The sequence below is a fragment of the Salarias fasciatus genome, chromosome 7, assembly GCF_902148845.1.
Source record: "Salarias fasciatus chromosome 7, fSalaFa1.1, whole genome shotgun sequence".
In the NCBI taxonomy this organism is placed as follows: domain Eukaryota; kingdom Metazoa; phylum Chordata; class Actinopteri; order Blenniiformes; family Blenniidae; genus Salarias; species Salarias fasciatus.
This window is the reverse complement of record NC_043751.1, coordinates 16,659,436-16,680,114: the sequence shown is the minus strand read 5'-3', so window position 1 is coordinate 16,680,114 and position 20,679 is coordinate 16,659,436. Positions and strand designations below refer to the sequence as shown.

The following is a 20,679-nucleotide window of genomic DNA, read 5'->3' as shown; positions in this document are numbered from 1 at the left end:
TTCCTGCACCCAGTAACACAAAGACTTTCAGTATCATGTGGAGAACAGATTTGGGGATGCAGAGTGACTCAGCAGAATCCCTTTCACTCGCACCGTCTGTCTCCCACAGCTGAAAGCATAACAAATGAATAATACAGTAAAAATGTGCAAGAAAAGACAGAACTTCCCTTCCCTTTAAATGATTGGTTTTGACAGTATGTGCTTTTATTGACTTTTTATTTTTAAATTTGTACAGAGTGCTTTCATTGTAGAGATCTAATCTATCAAATCCGGCTGTTTTCTATCAACTTCTTGCACAAACATTATATAAAGATACGATGAAGTTTTCAGGCTGAACTGGAAACACAAAAATCTCATCAGAAAGCAACAACAACTCACCACGTGACATCCACTGGATCAATATAACCAGTTGAGGTCAGTCGACCAGACACGTGAGCGAGTGAGGTGCAGTGTGTCGACAGACTTCGACACCTCGGCCTGTAGTGTAAAGACCGGCCCTAAACCCTTTAGACAGTGAGACGCAAACAGGTGCCTAAGAGGCTTTGCCAACATGTCTGGAATAGATACTATTTTTGAGTGTCTGCGTGTGTGTGTGTGTGTGTGTGTGTGTGTGTGTGTGTGAGGTAAAACATGAAGCCGCCTGGAAGATAGCCAGGAGTTCGATTAGCACATATCCCAGTTTTCCACATCAAGGGGACGTCATCGTGGCGCCAAACGCGAACAGTCTGTTCTCCTGCTGGAAATGAAATGTAAAGAAGAAGAATGCCCTCTGAGATTTATTTTTTCAAGATGAATCAGAATCACGGCGGCTTGTTAGTGCTAATTTTGTGATGCACAGACTGAACGGCCGCAGCGGCCAGCGCTCGGGCGTTCTTTCTGCTTACTGGATTACTGGAACAGACGTCTTCAGAAATGAACCTGGTGGCAGCGGGAGATGGGAGAACACACTGGACCTTGACTGCTGCAGCATAATTCATCTCAAGGTACCGAGTCGAGTTGTTTTTTATCATTCAGGAGTTTTATTTTTGTTCATTTGTTGAATTATCACCTTATTTACATTCACAAGTAATTACTATTACTCTACATAAACATGGCAATGCATATGAGGACGATTGAACTTGGATTCACTAGGGAGTCTTAAATTGAACTCTTATCTGTGCAGAAACGGTAGCTGGCAGTTCAGACTCCTTTTTTTTATGTAAATCAAAAGCTATTATGTCGGCGTGCTTCAGAAGTGAAGAGTTGTGGGCCATAATGTATTCTTTGTTTTATGCAAATAGCTAAAGTTATATTCAGTCTTCTGTCCGAAGGCCGCTGTTAAAATTACACTAACAGTTCATTCCATTCATTCCTCTATATTTTTTCTTACCACACACACACACACACACACACACATCGGATTACACTCAGAAATCTGGGTTTTAACCCTCGCAGTGCCATGGCAGAGTCAGGCTGGCACATGCTGTCCCGCACTGCCTCTCTGTTGGGGGTTAAGCTCTTTACTAATGATAAATGCTGGTCTTAATAGGCTACCTGCCGCTCTCTAAACTCCTGGCTGCATTCAGAATCCCCTACACAAGTCTTACTGGCCGTATACTGTCCATCTCCGCCGTAATGAGCGGGTATTTATAATACATGAGCAGCGTGCAGATGAGAATTAGGGAGATTTCAGAGTTATTAATGGTTCAGAATTCCATATTTACAGCCGGCTGCATTAGAAACGAATTCAGGAGGGCTGGGAAATCCTCCTGAGGCCAACAAAACCAAGAGGATGAGCACTCTGTGTGTGTGTTTGTGTGTGATATATGTCTAATAGTTTCTGTGCAAAGATCAAAGGGCAATGGAGTCGAAATGACTTTTGAAGACAGACTTGAGGAGGATGGAAGGAGGTCGTGCTATGATCATGAGGGAGTGATAAAGTAAAAGCAACAGCCAAAAGATTAGATGCAAAGTTCAAAGATTGCAGCGTTTTCAGTTCAGTGAGAGTGCATCGACACTACCGAGGAAGCTCTTCTTGTGCTTTGTGTTCACTTAACGTAAGTCATTTTTGTTTTATTACCACTGTAAACAACATATAATCAAAGAAGCAAATACAAAATCTGATTATGAACTGATTTTGCTGATTGCTTCTGCACATATAGATATTTCTGCAACCATGTCACTTAGGTCTATTCGCTTGCATTTAGGAATGTTTTCCATAATTCTACATAGTTACTTTCATTTGAGAATCTTTACAAAACCTTATCTCTAAAAGTTCAAAAATAATGCTATTTTTTATGAATACAGCACATCTTCTTTTGATGTTCGGTATATCAAAAGATTTCTACATAATGAAAAAGCATTATTTAAAAAATAAAATATAAATTTACACACATCAAGAAAGTGTTAATTTTTAATACTCAATATTATCTGATTTTTTTTTTTTCATCTTCTGCTCTCTTCTGCGTGATAAAAGCTTTTGATCAACAACATATTTTCAAAGAAAATTAAATCAAAATTAAATCTTGTTTGACTTTGGAAGATTCCAAGTATGTTGTTGGTGAACATGTGATCCGCTGCCATATTAAGATGCTCTAGAGTCTAGACTATGTGAAAATTAGCAGCTTTTTCTGGGAATCAGCACTGTGCAGAAACTGTCTATATTGTTTAAGCTATTAAAAAAATACTAAATACTAAAATAGCGGACATTGCTAGTTGCTGCCATTTATTACAAAATTGTCATCTTTCACCATCCAGTGTCCAGATGTGGAGATTTGATGTTGCAAAAAAGATCAATTCATTGACTTCATGTTTTTTTACAGAAATAATCTATGTTTATCACTGAGGTCACTGGGGTCATTGGTTACAAAAATTGATATAAACAGCGTTATGACATGAACAAAAAGACTTTGAACACAAAAATAAGTCTAATACGAACCAGCCTTGACTCAGAAATAATACAGCTAGTTTCTGTTTTCCAACCTGAATTCTGCCACTTTGTGTTTTGCAGTTTAATATTGTACCAGATCATATCCTCTTAGTTAGTACAGTGCCGCAGAACTCTCTTCGGTCTTTCTCTTTCCGTCTCTTTGTTAACTGGATGGGGGGTACATTCTTGTAGCGCTTGCCAGAAAAACAAAAACAGCCGCTCTGCCTGGACTTCCCACCAGCGCTCTCCGTCTCCCCCACTTCCCATCTTCTACTCCGCTTCCCTTCCCTCCTCAGTGAATCATTACCCCTCTGTTGTGCTCTCTTACCCTCCCTCCCTCAATCAGCCCTCTACCCTGTCCTCTACAACTGCCCCCACCCCCCGACCCCCTCCACCCCTGCAACTGTTACATAAGCTTCCAGTCAGAGACCGGGGCCGTATCACTGTTGTCTCCCCCTCCTGCGTGTCTCCGGGAGCCTCAGCATCCAGGGCCAAGCCTTAATGAGGCTGCCACAAAGGCCCATTGATGAGGGGCCCAGTGTGAGAGAGGATGACCCCGGCCAAGAGCACCCAGAACTGTGCGGCGGCGGCCCCGGGCTCTGCCACCGCCGCCGCCGCACAAAGGCGTCCACTGTGGGCAGAGACCCGAAAAGGCACAGAGGAAGAGGACAAAGAGAAAGTGGAAAAGAGGGAGGAGATAACAAGTCAGACAACTTACAAAATGTAATACAGAGAGTTATCGAGAAATAGAAGGGGAATTACTTCATCATACAGTAATTGGCTCTCGGGCTGTTAGCGCTCCCATCAAGCCTCCTCCTCTTTTACTGCATCCTTCTAGGAGCAGCGGGACCCTCCCTCGGCCGGGCAGCTGTCAGTGTTTTCATCTTTCTCATGGATCATAAGTCAAATCTGAAGAGGGGACTGACTACAAGACTCTGGTCTGTCTCAGATCCCCGTTAGTTCTTGCTGAAGAGACTGAGGGAGGCACTTTGACGGGACGCTGGACTCCTCCCGGGAAGCTCTGGAGCACCGATAAGAGCGTAGACGAGTTTCAGGGCCACGTTTACCGGAGATAAACGTGAGGTCTGGTTCAGATTTGGACTGCAGCTGGTGATTTGGAAAGCTGCCTGGGACACGGGATGAAAACAGGGTGGAGAAAAACGAAGTGGGACCGTTAGAGGCTATCATGGCACGATTTGATGGAGAAGTGGGATATCTGAAAGCTGACTTGGCTTAAGTTCTTTTGCAGTATCACATCATCACACGAAGTGAGAAGAAGACAAAACAAAAGCTCAGATTCTTTCTTTTTTTTTTTTCATCACCTTCAAGCTCACAATGACTCTTGCAGCTCGACTGGAGGACTTGGAGGTGACCCTGGAACATATGCTCATGGATGTCTTCGTAAGTTTCTCCAAACTGTACAGCATTGAATTCTTCTTCTATAAATAGCATTTTCTCTTTATTTCAATGCTTTTTTTTTTATCACGTTGACCTCTTCCGTGCTTAATTGCAGCTGTGGTTTAGAGGATACCACATGTTCATGCCTCTTTCCAGATGCTCTCTCATTAATTAGCTCTTAAAAATTGTGCTGATTGAGCATCAGATTTAGTGCTCAGGAAGATTTAAGGAATAAACTGGCTGACCGGGAGTCAAACCCACACTGCATGACCTAATATATGACTCAACAGCCCAGTCTGCCCAGTGAATGCAGACTTTGGGAAATCAGTGTGTGGGTAGCCGGCCGGCGTACATCTCCAGCGGATAAAATCTCAGAACGGGGGCTTATTTTTGCTTTCTGTGGTCTGCATCCTTCATTTTCATCTGCCGATAGCCATAAATCACTTGATTAGAAATGAATAGAATCTCCACGTAAAGGAAGTGTGGATAGAGGGAGGAGGAAATGAGGGATGAAAGAGGATCGGGAATGAGAAGAGAAGTCTGATGGATGTGATAGTCATGTTTCTATTGCCCGCGTCGCTTGGTTAGAGGTAGATTACTCAGGCCCCTGTGGTTTCTAAAGCATTTGGGCTCTGGGAATGAAAAAAAGAAAAAAACGCTCATTGCTCAATCTTTCATACACGCACATATATAGATGCAGAAATCTGCAGAAATTCAGGTGTAGACTCATATCTCAATGCAGCAGCGTGCGGACTGCAGACAGACACACATTTAGTAAATGTGACTTCCGAGTCCCCGGCCGCTTTGATCTGCCGGCTGCCGTAATGAGTTTGGTCGTTAAGCCTCTGTTTGCCTTTAACATTGTTTACAGGCACAGGCATCTGTTATGGGGACGCGTAATCTGTCCTTTCCTGATATATACTGTGCTTCCAATCAACGCCATCAGCACTCAGTCCGTTGCTGCAGGGCAGCGGCGTCACTCATATATATGCATAGATTTGATGCTGGAATCCATCAGCCTATTTTGGAGATTTGGTCTTTTCCGTATATCCAATAGATGATTTATGACCGAAGCAATAAAGATTAGTGTTTATGGCCGGAACAGGATTTGGATTATTCATGCTCTGCATGTGGGATGGAAAAAAAAAAAATAAGCGGGAGGTAGAAAAATGCCTCCTTCTATGTTTCCTCTCAGCATCCTAATTAGAGTGTTTATTTTTTTTTTCACTAATTGCTGCAAGAGGCTGGGAAACAGAGGGTTATCTGGTCACTTTGCATACTCAAATGAGAAATATTCAAATTCCCCGCACCCTTTCCAATCTGGCTGCCTGACATATGTGCACATGGCAGTGCATGCCTACAATGAACAGACTCGCGCATATGTGCGCGCAGACATGCAGGCATGAGCAAAGATCAGTCTCATGTCAGTGAACCATCAAATAAAGGCAGGAGGAATTAAGGTATTTTATGAGAATTTTAATAGGGTTGTATTACTTTGAGAATTTAGAATTGTTTTTGTGTTCCAGCTTTAACTTTTTTATGCCGTATACTGTCCGCTTCAATGTGGTATGTGTGATTTTACCCACATGCAAGCTGAACCCAGGGACCGGGGAAATATTAAGGGTCATTAGGGTCATTAGAATAATGACAGTATTTCTCCATCCTCCATGGAGAAGGAATTCCTGAGCTTCATCTGTGCTGCTCATTGGCTCAGAGCAGCAGCAGCAGCGGAGAGCTTGGCTATATTCAATGGAGCACAGCGATTTTCATTAGCAGAGCCGCACATATGAATGATTCAAGAAAGTCGAGAGGATCCAAGGCAGTCAACTTCCTTTACAGCCTCTTTTACGACAAGAAAAGGAGGTCAGTGTTTTGTTGCCTTGCTTGAAGCTCAAGTGAACACAGAGTCATTTGCAGACTGTGGATTTTTTCAGGTCAACACTTTCATGTCTTCGGCATTCACCACGACGAAGACACATTTAAGGCACTTGACTGGCAGCAGAAGTCGCTGAGTTGGTTGTATCGGTTTAAATTCAGAAATATACGAAGGAAGAACAGAAACACCGTTAAAACAATGCTATATTTTTAGAATAATTGTAATCAGGTAGATGTAAAAATAACATGATGTATTTTTTCTGATTTCTTTTTGTTTTTTGTAGTAAAATATTAGTTTCTGCTGAAGCTGCTGTGCGTCTCGGTTCTGCCCTGCTGGGCTGTGAGGGAAGGCGCGCCAGCTTCTCCAGATGAAACCTCACAGTCTTCCACAAAGGCTGACAGCAGTCACATCAGGAAATGAAGCAGAGTGATTAAAAATGCATTCAGTCCTTGTGTAGTTTAATTGAATCTCCTCCTCGTGCACCCCACAAATGTCTCTACTCCCCCCCACCCCAGACCGCTCCCCTAACATCTCTTCCACGATGCAGGCCTGGAGGCAAAGCTGAACGTCTCTTCTCTCGCTCTTCTTCCTCCCAGATCCCTTCCTTCCCCCGCCCCCCCTCAGCCTCCCCTGGCAGAGAAAGACCTCAGCTGGATGGGATTGTTTCCACCACAGCTGTACGGCACTGCTCGGCTTTGCTCTTTTCAGCGGCGTCTCCTCTCCTTCCAGCGGCCATAAAGCACTAGTTTATATCTTTGGGAGAGCTTGTCTGTCACAAAGGCCCTGTGGTCTCTGGGAGCATTCAGCCTGCCAGAAGCACAAATACTGCGACTTACTGATACCAAGAGCTGCCTCCTAATAGCTGGAACTGTGTCATGACATTTCACGCTGTGTGTGTGTGTCCCTCAGTGTGTGCACGCACGTAACGTCTGTAGCCGCCTATTGTTCTCCTTCGACTCTGCCGCTGTAGATGTTTGGATTCAGATAAAGACTATTGACCGAGTGCATTATGTGGAGAATATTGTGTTATGTAATGGGTGTGTTCCCTGCCCAGTGACAAACCAGTTCATTTAGAGCCAACTGACCTCCTCCCTTTTTTTCCTTTCACTCCACCGAACATCCGTCTTCCACTTTGAATCAATTTGAGCAGCAGCTGAAAACATAGCGTCCTGTCAGAACCAAGGCAAAGCTTTGAAAGATTTTCCTATGAGATAAAAACTCCATGTCTTACATATCTTATCTAAAAAGTCAGAAACCAATGTTTCATCTCATCTCTCAATGTTTTTTTCTTTTATTTTGAGTTCCCTGCACTGACCGCATCACTCAGCCCTGTTATGACTGCTGCCACGAAATAGAAAGGAGCCATAAGGCCATTTGTTGGAAATTATTTGTGATGATGGATTGGAAAACAAACAAAACACTTAACGTTTGGACAACAGCAAAGTTAAAATGAAAAGTTACAGTGACATTTGTGATTGCTGTGCTTGAGTATTCCATTAAATTTGTTTTTGAAAAAGAGTCTAGAAGCAGAGAATGAAATTTGAGGACATCTGCCCTGAATCCATCCATCCGTCCATTTTTCTTCTTTGTTATACAACTCAGGGTCACGAAGCACTGGAGTCCGTACCTGACCAGATGGAGGCTGGTACGCCATGGAGAGGTTACAAGTCCATTACGGCAAACACAGACAGACAGAAAATTGTACGCTTGCATTCGGCCTTACGGGACGGTTAGACCTACTACTAGTTAAATCCAGTGTACGTTTTGAACTGTAGGAGGAAATCTTAGCACTCAAAGAAAACTCATGTACTCAAATGGACAACATCAAATTCACAACAAAATGCCTAAATTCAGACAGAGATATTATCACTGTAGGCCGTGAGTGTAAACCACTACTCCACCGTGCACGCTGATTGAGTTAGCTTTAGCAATTAGCTGTATCTCACTGGCTTCAGCCATTACTCTTCCCTGGCCTCAGAATTACCCAAATAAATGAAAGAAAGACAATTATCTTGAACTTGATCATTAAACTTTCATTTTTAATCTCTCGTGACTGAATGGGCTTTCATCCTGCACCAGTCTCCATTGCATGCACGGTTCAGACGTCACCGACCCCAATACTCACAAGGGCTTTCCAGCAGACTTGGGTGAATAATTCAGGAGCTTTCAATGAAATTCGCAGTGGCAAATTGCAAATCTAGCACCCCATTCAAGGCTGTGGCTACTGCTGATTGGCCTTTTGGGATGATGTATTCTAATTCCACGAATGCAGAGATGGCTGTATTATAACAATAGCGTACGAGAACGGCTGTGGACTGCGCCCAGACGGAGATTTTTATTCAAGTCCAAGTCTGCCCTGTTACGACCATCATCCGTCATAATGTACTACCTTAGTGCCTTTGTCTAAAAACGTTAATCGCACCGAAAGACCCACAAACAGGACGCGCGCGCATGCTAACTCTGTCACCTTGCAGCTGCTTGAGCAGATGTGAGCTGAGCGACACGATTTGATCGGGACAACCTGTTCTAGCGCCGCACCAAATCTCTCAGAAAAAAAAAACACAGATATGTCCCAGTTTTCACCGTGAGTCACACAAACGTCCCACTTTATTTTAGAAATGAAACCTCACAGCGGATCCGTTATCTCCTCCAGCTTGTAAAAAAGGGTTTCCCAGGCCGTCTGACACAGACACTGCTGAGGGGATGATAATTGAAGTGGATGCTCCCCTGTGGAGAAGTCATAGTGATTGGTTCTGGCCTGATGAAGGCTGGGAGGCGCCACGTTCTGCATGTTTCACTCTGAAGAGGTTCAAGAAAAACAACACTAACATACACCTATAGACAGGAATACACACAGAGGACCGAATTGAATTACACGATCAGGGTGGTTCTGTTTTTCTTGTCGTTTATCTGTGTTTCTTACATTGTTACTGTAACCGAAGCCTCTGTAATTTTTGGAGTCGTGAAACATAAACATTCAGCCCCCTCCCTGCTGGCTTGGAATAGGATGTGAGTCCAGCTAGAGGGCATTTCCATAAACACACACTCCCACACGCGCTCACATACACACACAGTGAGGAGCAGGACCATAGGGATGAGTCAGACGGCCGTGGGCAGAGACTGGCTGGGTTATCAGGGTAAATTAATGCAAAACAATGCCGGGACGCCACAATCGAGAACCATTGCTTCTTATTCTTACCACAAAGACAAGCACACACACACACACACAACACAAATACAACTAAGACAATCCAGCTGCTGTGTTTCCCTCATTAGCACCTCTCACAACCACCTTGTGAAATTCCCTTCTTTTCTTTTATCCTCTTCTTACCTGCAGGTTTTTTTTTTTCCTCTGGAGTGTTTTCGTAGGTGTTGGTTCATTTTAAGGATAGCTGGGTTTAAAGAAGCAAAGTAAACACCAGAATTCATCTGTTTTTTTTTCCCCCTGGCTTATCTGAAATGTCCGTGGCTTCTTTTGTACACAGGTTTGTATTTCACACAGTGGTATCAGCAAATGTAAATCCCATTTGCCTTTATTTTCGTCTTGGTTGCTGACTGAAATGGGTCATCGTGCATCCAGCCCGAGGCATTAAGAATAGTAACGTGTTGTTTCTTTGTTATTTTTTTTTTTCCTTCTGTCAAGACAAGGACATATCACCTCAGTGGATTTGAGTCAGTGGATTTTTTTTTTTTTTTTTTTTTTTTTTTATTACAAAAATCTAAAAAGTAAAACTATTTGAGCTGTGGAAAGAGAAGAAAGGAACACAAACCATACCTAAACTGTTCAATTAGGGGTGTGTGTTGTCATCTCCCTGTCAAGGTGTCATGTGAGATCCCCGTGGAAGCCGAGTGGTTTTGTCTCCCGAATCAGCAGTGGCAGTTAATCTCTGTCATCGCCGTCTGAATTAACATCAAGCACATACATCACAGGGCGCAGCAGTCGGGCTGCAGAGACAGAGGAATGAGTCGCATTTTCCATTCATCCATCCTTTCTCCCCGCGCCTGCTGTTTTCAGTAGAGGCTCACGCAGTGTGTGAAACCTATGAATTGTGTCTTGTGGTCCCTTTTTTCGGGTCCTCCGGTGTGTCGTCTGTCAAGCCAGAATGTCCGCAGACAAAGTTTATAAATAGCTCTTTGATATTCCTCATGTAGGCCACAGTCACTCACACACTGATGTGGGCCAGCGCACTAAATAAATAATGCTTGCTGGGGATTACCACTGCGGATGATTTCCTCCTGTATGCTTGTCGCCTGACTTTAACACAATGTGTGTGTGTGTGTGTGTGTGTGTGTGGTTGCGTACGTGGTCGTGCATGTTTATGTGTGACATATAAGTACTGTATCATTGACCTAAAGCTGTTAGGAGTTCACACTTAAGGAAACAATATGGGGGATGAGAGGTCCACGTTTGACTGCTCATTTTGACGGGTGGTTTAAATCTGATTTCACATCCCATAATCCTTTGATACCTATCCGTCTCAAAATGCATGCAGTGTATGTCTGAACATATTGTACACGTGTGCATATGTGCAATTTCACAAACCCTGCTTTTGCCTGTCTGCTCACTACAGTTAATCAGCTGACGGTTGCGTATTGATGTGCAGAAACAAACACGCTCACCAGTGAGTGATGATGGGAATATGACAGTAAGTCACTCGGTGCAGCTGTAACTCATGAATCCAATAGCTTTAATGGACATGTAAAGACCACCGCGGTGGGTCCGCAGCACTGACTCAGCTGAAAAGGCCTGCAGCGTGCTGAATGAAGCTCTTCTCCGTAGCTGCACTTACTCTAAAATGTTTCCGCCGGGGTCAGAGCCCGGCGACTGTAAGTCCACTACTGTCACTGGTTTGTGGGAGAAAAACATTCAGGCCGACTTTAACACTTCCCTCGTACACATGATGCAGTGTGATCAATATCTGCATGCATGAGCAATGTGCATGCTTGACTGAATGGATGCATGCATCCTTGTGTGTGTGCGTGTGCGCATGTGTGCGTGTGCGCGCGCGCGCGTGTGTGTGTGTTCCTCCTTTGTGTGCTCAACCAGACAGTGAAGGGGAGAGAAAGCTGGATGTGGGATTTCAAAGATAATCTCCCTACCAGATGGCAAAACATCCCATATTCCTTTTGAGGTCCCCCACGTGACGCCCTGTAAGGGGTGTGTGTGTGTGTGTGTGTGTGTGTGTGTGGGTGTGTGGGTGTGCATGTGGGTGGTGGAAGCCTCATGCGCGCAATTATTATTGGATCACGTGACACAAGTGCGTATGCTAATAAGAGCTGAAACGTCACATTAATCCAGTGACCTGTTTAAGCCCCCCCAACTGAAGGAAGTGAGTCTGAGGGGAGAGGGAGGGGAAGCCGCCAGAGCTGGAGGAGAGAGAGGAGAGACAAAGCCCACTCCCTCTCCCTCTCCCTCCCCGAACACTCTCACACACTCATTCACCTCATGAGCGGCGGAGTGGGTTGCGTAGCGGAGCGGAGCAGGATGGGTAGGGTTTCACCACGTCGGAGAACAGACGCAGAGAAGAGAGGAGCGTAGGACCGGTGTGTGTGCGCACACGCGCGTGTGTGTGTGTGTGGGATTCCTTCTCTCCTCCAGCTCTCACATCGCACACTTCCTCCCTACTCGTTACACACCCACGCGCGAGCCCGCGCGAACCACGGCTGTCAGGCTGGACGGGACGGCGAGGACACCCACTTCGCACTCTCACACACATGCTCGCACGCCCACGGACACACACACTGTGGTGGAGCGTACTATGGTGGTCCAGGGAGCAGTGACGCCCGGGAGAACCCGCCGGCTGATGCTTAAGCTGCCGGTGGGAACTCTCCGGAGGAACAGTGGAGAGAGGGTAAGAGACAAGCTTCCCTCCATTCCTCTCCCTCACTTTCTCTCCTCTTCTTCGACTCCCTCTCTGGTCAGCTGTGTTTCGTTGTGCTCTTGTGCGTATGTGTGTGTGTGTGTAAGTGGGATTTAAAAAGGTTCTTGGCTAATCCAGGGAACCGTATTAGATTTGAGTTGGTGGAAGGCAAGTCAAGAGCAAAGCTTTTAATCTCTACAGTGGACAATTCTTCTCTGTGTGTGTCTCTACTGTCAGCCCGAGTCTGTCAATCTCCGCAATGCTCAGTCTGTCTGTGTCACTGCTAATGTATTCCACTGCTGTCCTCACTCTCAAGGTTACAGGGAAGTCTTGAGTGTGGGAGAGCTGTCTCAGAGTCACTGTCAGGACAAATAAACTGCAATCCTGACATGAATTAGCTATCTTTTTTTTTTTTTTTTTTGATCAACTAAAACCACACAAAGTATGATGCGGTGGTCTCGCCTCCCATGCTTTCCTCTCGTGTTTATGTGTTTGGAAAGCTGGTGGGCGTTTGCTGAAAAATAATTGTTTCCAGCTAAGATGAGGAACGTGTGTTGCAAGTTTAACTCTCTTGTCAACTGTAAAGACAGGCTCTGACCTGCCAGATGATTGACGTAGCTCCTCTGGGCTCCAGCAGAAATGTTTTTTGCCACGAGGAATCCGCATGGGTATTAAAAGAAAAAAAAAAAAAAACTCTGAAAAAGTTTGCTGCTGCGACTGTATTTATGTGCGTGTGTTTTCCCCTCCTGCGCTCCTTCTGCGGCGCGCGTCAGCGCCCTTTCATGTTGTTAATGCACCGGTTTTAGGTGAATCAGACTTAAGTAGAGTGTGTGTTCAGGTGATGGGCGAGTCGGGCTCTCAGCTGCAATACCCCCAAAATCATGGAGTACTTACTGGATCGCACCAAAGCGAATTTCATCCCCAGGTTTAAAATCTTAGTCCTCCCTCCTGTTGTAGCGTGACTTTGGTTTCATTAACAGAAACTCTCTTCGTGGCCGATGCCAGCAGCTCGTCTGAGGACCGCTGGTCTCTTTGTAGTTCTCCCTTTGATGGAATGTGTACACACACGATACAATAGTCCACACAGCCGCACGCACACACCGTACACATGCTACCATAAATTATAGAGAGAGACTGTATATGGGATGAAAACAGCTTTCACCTTAATAAGCTAAGACAGATTCAACACATTGCATCTAAAGAAACACAATAAACACAGCCTGGGTGTTTTGGCTGCGCTGCACTGAACTGGGAGATCACAGAGGAAGAAGCATGTTAGAAGATCTAAGTCTCATTTCAGTCAGATTTGTTTCAGGTCTCACTATTCAAGGATTTCAGGTTTAGTATTGTTAATCCCAACAAAGCTAGAAAAAAAAAAAAGAAAGATGAACTGTGACCCGACAGAGTCCTTCTGGCTGTTATAATCATCTTTAATTGGAGGAAACTGAATATTCACTGTCCTTTTGAGAGAAGTAATTGCTCCTGGCTGATTGGCTGGAGCCATGAATATACACACACATACAGGCTCAAATCACCGTAATTAATGCGGAAAAGCTGATGCACACACACACACACACACACACACACACACACACATCAAATCTCTCTCTCTCTCTCTCTCTCTCTCTCTCTCTCTCTCTCTCTCTCTCTCTCTCTCGCTCGCTCCTGATTGCTTTCTCTTTCCTCTCCCCGTCATTTTTCTTTCCACCAGCTGTGTGCAGTCAGACTGAAGGGGGATTACTTGTTTGCGATTTACATAAACTCGCCCCCATCATTCTATCGCTGTGGGGGAATAATGACGAGAAAGATGTGCATCAGTTTGCTGTGAGGTGACCAATTCATCATATTTTTAGGATAGGGATCTATCAAACCGCACAGGCTGAGAATTCTGCAATAAATCGACCAAAGCGTAGAAAAGCAATAAACAGATTTGAAATTGCTGGACGGATTGAGTTGTTCCTGTCTTTTCTGCTGATCTGTGAACACAACCCAGTGAAGGCTGCACCTTTTCTCTCCATGTCCTGACTGACACCCCCTGGAATACTTTCACTTCTATACCAAGCTGCAGCTTTGTCTTGCTCTGACTTGTCACGTTAGATAACTCATTGCATTCAAATCCAATCTCTGCCTTATGCAATGTCTGGAGCTGTCAAGGAGGAACAGCAGGAAAATAAAATAGCAGGAAATACACAGCTTCAAGCTTATATCCAGTTAAATGTACTTTACACACTTTGAACTTCAGTTTTTTCATGCCCTTCAGCATTTCGCAGTGAGTCTAGAGGTTAATGATTGCACATCCACACAAGTTAAATACTTTATTTCAGACCCATTAGTATCCAGTTAATGTGTTTGAAAGATATCCTGAAACTGGACTCTTCTGATTGCTTTTCAACTTGCTGATTGAAGACAGCCCGTCTGCACCCTGTCATTTATGTAACACAGATAAATTGTCCATTTCTGATGGATATGGGCTCCCATCATAGTTAATTGAGAAATATCTACAAGGAGAAGATAGCTGTCCTTGTTCACGAAAAAAGCCCCAGCTGTGACACATGCCTCAGTAACTATGACACAATGGACATGGGGATCAACGTTTCATCTATGAATTATGTCTTTTTTGTACCTTATATTTTCTCCTCTTCGTTGTTGCTTTAAAACACATCATTCTGTTGTGAGACGTTGTCAGAAAAAGGAAAAAAGACATGTAGAACATGAGCAGGTAGCTGTTTCCTTGTCAGACATAAAGTGCTTACAGTGTAAATAAACGGTGAAATGCAGAGTAGCTGTTGACAGGTTTGAGCAGCTTCTTTAAGGGGGTGTTTACCGTTTAGATTACCTCTTTGAGCAGACCGAATTAGGATTATCTCCGGCCCTTGTTATTCCGCTATCCTGTTAAGCTGATGAGCTCTTTTATGTGAAAATTAGAACAAAAAAACAAAGAGAACACGGGGTGTGAGGAACACCGGCATATGTGTTTATGTGTGCATTTAAGTGTTGTTCGTGTTTGGGCTGTGGTGTTTTTCGGAGGATTTTAAAGAGGATGAACTGCTCTCCAAGGAAACATGTTGTTGTCAGGGGCGCCGCGGGGGTGCGAGGGCACGGAGGTGGGAGGGGTGGATCACTGTCAGAGAGAGAGAAGTTCACACAGGCGCGCACATATACACATGTTCAAAACACATTCATGAGCAGAATAGGAATGCAAACAAAAAAACAACAACAACCCACAACTGTAATTTACAATTGTGGGCCCGAAAGCCTGGGAGCAGACAGGCAGGTGATGAGGCCGGAATACTAATCAATCCTTGTTACCTTTAAACGTCTCGTCTGCACCAATCGCAGAGAAGGTCAGCGCTGGACCCCGGCGCTCTGCGGGTCAGGCTGATGCGCCGCTTGTTTCTCATCAGACTGATCTAATTCTCCGCACATTAGAGTCAGGATTCATTGAGGCAGTTGTGAAATGGATGTGAAAACTAAACCGAAGAAGAAAAAAAAGTTTCTTGTTTAACTTGTTTATCATCCCCCTGTTGGCAAATACGTGTTCAGCGCTTGGAGTTTTTTTTTTTTTTTTTGCCCCTTCGGTGCTTCTTTGCCTCGCTGCAGTATTGATTCCCGGGGATGTTAACCTGCCCCCAGGACAGCAGGTGAGAAAGCTGCGGTCAGTCCGCTCAATTAATGAGACAAAGAGAAGGGGAAAGAGGGGAAAAGGAGAAGAGATGGGACTAACTGGAGCTAAAGGGCTCCTGAAGGCCCCTTTCTACACCACACCCTGATCGCCATGAAAGGGGGGACCCCCATTCTCCCCAAGGCAGCTCAGAAGGAAGAATGTTATTGAGCAAGCGAGGGAAGGGGGGGGGCACACACGAGACTCCCACCCTCCCCTCCACCCTGCCTCTTTCATCACCCTGTGCTATGATTTTTTTTTTTCCTCCCTCTTTTCCCCTCCCATCCAAAATCAACCCAAAGACCTATAGACACAGCTGCGCGCAAGTTCAAAGTAAATCTGCGCAGAGCGTGATCAAACAATGAAGAGATGATCGCCTATTGACTGTGAGCGAAGGCCGAAGGCAGTGAGCTACCGATAATGTGTTTTCTCTATGGAGACAGACTGCTGGCGGGGTAGCCATGGTGAGACTGGACTCCGTCCTCTGCCAAAACATCCCGGCGATGGATGGACGTGCGCTGGTGTGTTCCCATCCTCTGCCACCTTCATGCAGAGCCCAGAACCATCTCATTATTATATCCGCTCGCCTTTTATTCCAAAATGACTGCATGATATCGGCAGACAGAGCGGACGAAAATAAAAAAAGAGGAGCGAGCATGGGCTGATGGGGAGGCGTTTGTTGAATTCCAGCTCCCACAAAACAGGATGTGGAGACCCCCGAAATGTTCTTTTAATATCCCAGCACAATCTGGGCTCTTTGTTAGACAGAGATAACACGTCTCAGTGAGAACGGAGGCACTGTCTCTGACTCACTCATATGAAGGGGGTTATTCATAGTCCGTGTGTGTGTGTGTTTTTGTCTGTTGGTGTGTGTGGATTCTGCAGTAACAGGAAAAAAAAAAAGAGTTGGAGGGAAGACATTTAAAAAAAAAAGTGTTAACGACTTTCTTGAAGATGTTGGAACCAGTGAGTGTGGTGCATGTGTGTGTGTATGTGTGAGACAGTGTGTGTGTGAGTGGGTGGGTGGCTGGTATCACAAGTGACAAAAAGAGACAGAGCGGTAAAGGGTTAGAAAGAGAGAGAGAGAGAGAGAGAGAGAGAGAGAGAGAGAGAGAAAGATGCAGTCGCTTGTTTTCCCATGGGTGTACCGCAGTAACATAGTAATCCTCATTAATATTTATCTGCCAGGCAAAGTGGAGAGAATGATTAACGAGAGAGAGAGAGAGAGAAAGAGAGAGAGAGAGAGAGAGAGAGAGAGAGAGAGAGAGAGAGAGTTCATGTGGATGTTTTTTGGAGTGAAAACCCTTTTGTGCATGTGTGTAGTATATTAGAGCATATAACACATGAACTAGGTCAACTTCTACACTTAAGAGACGAACAAGCCTCAGTAACTTCAAAGGTTTTATGTCGTCATGGGTGCCCGCGTGTTCTGCCTTTTTATTTGAGTTATTCCAAACACCCATAGGACTGGAGAAAACCCCGGCTCGTGGCAGTGAGATATAATATTTCTGCTCACGTTGAGACATATAGAAGCTCCTCCGCTTTGATGCCTCTCTTGAGTCACATTACGTTATGTTATTGATTTTCCTGCTTGCACCTCTAATACAATCACATTAAAGTAGAATGATCAGAATTGAGTTTCAGACCCGGTCTATACACATATGTCACTTACAATCAGTGTTTGTGTTTGTGTCTTAGTCTGTTGCCACCTGCACATTATAGAGGCTTGTTTCAACTATAGATGGAAATAATCACATCTTTAGAACATAAATCAGAAATTTTGAGGCCACTCTTTGTTTAATGCCTTACTCGGGGTGCACTTGGGAAGCAGTGACGAGCAATCTCACACTGCAGTGAGAAAATTCTCGGTTTTGTGACGGTCTTGACTGCCTGGAGTTGCAGTTGACGTTAAGCGATCGCTTTAAATTGCTCATTGGTGCGAATTCGACACTGCGCCGTTGTCTGTGTCTCTTTGTTTGTCCAGTGATAAAGTGGTGACTGGTCCACAGTGCCTTCGACCCTGAATTGGACAAAGGGGTATTGAAGATGGATGGATGAGATTAGGCTAGGTTATAGTTATAGTTACGGACATAAATCAATGTGTTTTTGTCTTCTTTGCTGGAGCTCTGTGTGTGTGTGATTACGTGTGACACCAGATGCCAGAACGACCATCATGTTAACAGGGACATGTATTACTTATACCTGTGTCAGCTGCTCTCTCCACTCTTGTACACAACTGTTTTAGGCAATTTGTGCACCAGAGTGCCTCAGCTGAGAAGGTTCTTGTGAATTTATAGTTTCGATGACCCATTTCCCTCCACTGCTCGCTCTCTCTCTCTCTCTCTCTCTCTCTGGTCTGCCTGCACTCGAGTGCAACACGCCTGAGTGGAGATCAGAGAGCAAGACGCAGACTGAGAGATAGAGAGAGATGAAAGTGGAAGAGCGAGATTGCGATAGATAGGTGAAAGTAGCGGGCTGGAAGTAAATCCCCCATGTAGGAGGCAGAGTTGAGAAAGTGAGACAGCTCACTTCTGATTTTCTTCTGTCTTGTTTGTTTGGACATGCCCTCAAATCTGTGCATGTGACTTTTATTATTTGTCGTTATGTGGCTGATTAAGTTGACTACCTGTTTGGCTGTCAGTGGCATCTGTTTCAAATTGCTTCCTTCCCGTCTTATTCCTGTGGCAATAGCTGTCCGGCTGATTCGCCGCTCATGTCTGTTTACATCACGTGGCCTGCGTGACCTTTCCCAGGATTCAGCAGGACATTGCAAACACATAAAATCATGGGAACGGCGCACGGACATACCTAAACTCCTCTATCCTTACTACAGAAAATATTTACGCCCGTCGTAAATTACAGTAGCTGAGAGGTGAGGTGTGCGTCTCCAGCCGACCCCTGATTCATTTTGGAAAATTCACACCGCCTGAATGCCACACATTCCTCATGCGTTTCTCAAGGCTCCAGTGCAAGAACTCTGTGAGGCCCTGAGAAAGAGGAATGGGAAACTTGCAAAATAACGGACCTTGGATGATTTGGCTGATAAATTTAGGATGCTTCGAAGTTTATTTTTAGCATTGTGGGATTTGAACATTTAACAAGCTCACACCCAAAAGACTTAAAGTCCCAAGTTCCGTACTCAATCAAGCGGCCACACTGAGACCGGTCTGAAAAGGTGTCAGTGTGTAAAATTTAAAAAAAAAAAAAAAAAACAAGAAAAAAACCTAATTGCATTAAAGTGAATTGTTTTTAATGGCATTAGAAGCGGTGGCGCAGAACACCAGACAGAGCAGTGTAAATAAGTGTGAAAGCACCCTCAGTGGGGTGAGTTTAACACCCTCCATGGGAGCAACACCTCTTTACTATTTAACAATTATGTTTGTCCACTGAAGAGTGCCACCAATTAGCACAAGATTGTCATTGAATATCACTCCTGAGGTTGTTCCTGGAATTGTAAATCACATATTTGAACTCTGGGGTGGCTGTGGTTCAGTCGGAGATGCAGGTTGTCATTCAGTTTGAGGGTTGTATGTTTGATCATGTGAAACAGTGAAAAAACAGGGATTACGTGCAATTTATTCACCATTTTTTCAGTTTAAAAATGATACAGTGATGATAAGAATTATGTTTTGTATACGCCTTTTGTTACATATTCAGCATGCCTTCCCATTCAGTTTTGATTATTGGGTAGAATTCCTGTACCCAGTCCATTCATCCTCACACAAACTACCTCCTTTTATGGGTATGGAAATTCATTTGTTTGTTCTCCGATCTTAACGGACAGCCTCTCTTGCTTTCATCATAATTACTTCAGCCACTAGGGGGAGATTTCATTGTAACACTGTAATGATTCACCACTGCTGTATTGGGAGCTGAATAATTTGTAAGTGCAGAAACTCTCTCTCACACACACACACGCGCACGCTCACACATACACACACACACACACACACACACACACACACACACAAACTCAGTAGAGCAGGGGTGACCTCTCGCATCGATAAACCTCACCATGAATCAAAGTGAGCCACGAAAGGCTATTTAATCCACCCGCAGTCAGATTGAGTTTGGGAGAAAGACAGAGAATTACTGTATACTGTACGACCAAGTTATTGAATTCTGTATTGATCAAGTCTCTCTGAGGAAAGACTAAGGAGAAAGTTGGGGGGGGGGGGGAGGAAATAAAGCTGCTTGGCTGCGTAAAACCAACCAATGTTTTTCTTTCTTTTTTCAATGTGAGGAGTGACATTTCAATAGCTTCTGTGACCGAAGAGGTCTGGGACAGCCTGCCGGTGGTGCAGAAGGTGCATCTGTATTCAATTTCTGCATTATTTTGACATTTGTATTGAATGCAACACCAGAAACCCATGATGCTCAAGCTGTGTTGTTTCAGCTGTGCTGCTGAACCAGAGTTTGTAACAACAGACTGGCAGGGATGCAGGCAGACAGGCAGGCACGGCGCCTGCATGGGGTTTGTATTGCCTCCATGTGGCCATTGTTGCACATGAGCGTTGTAAGCAAATTTAAGACAAGATTGATTGTGGATATGTATCTCAAACAAACAAGTTTGACTTAATTATGCTTCCAGCAGTAAGGATAGAGTTTTCAGGGAGTAGCAGACGGGTTGAATATTCATTGGCTTTTTTTTTTTTTTTTTTTTTTTTTTTTTGGAGTTAGGTCAGGCCAGGATACTGCAGCCTGGGAAAATTGCTCAGGGGAAAAAATGTCTATCTTTTTATGGGCTTTTTGGCAAGAACTGTTGGGCTGTTGTACAGTGGGGATGCAGTGTCCTAGAGCCTAGAGAAGCAGACTTGGGGTTGGGGGTTTGCTGGTTTGAATCCCTCAGCTGATGTGCCCCTGAGCAAAACCTTTGATGCCCATCAGCCTCCAGGAGCACCATAATGCCGCTGCACCTCCACACCTTACAAACAGGACTGGTCGATGCAGAAAAGGAATTTCCCAAAGAGGCTTA

General features: G+C 44.5%; 1 protein-coding gene across 5 annotated transcripts in view; it reads left to right on the top strand.

Moving 5' to 3' along the window:
- Positions 1-20,679, top strand: part of frmd4a (FERM domain containing 4A) — a 96,381-nt gene that overhangs the window by 28,402 nt on the left and 47,300 nt on the right. For 2 of the 5 annotated variants that reach the window (XM_030096860.1, XM_030096859.1), the window contains exon 1: positions 11,739-12,034. The exons of 2 other annotated variants lie outside the window; for them this stretch is intronic. In XM_030096860.1, coding sequence (XP_029952720.1) covers positions 11,942-12,034 — 93 coding nt within the window. In that variant the 5' untranslated portion in view covers positions 11,739-11,941. Of the gene's footprint in view, positions 1-4,252; positions 4,310-11,738; positions 12,035-20,679 lie in introns of those variants that run through there. One more of the 5 variants, XM_030096862.1, reaches the window with a different exon arrangement.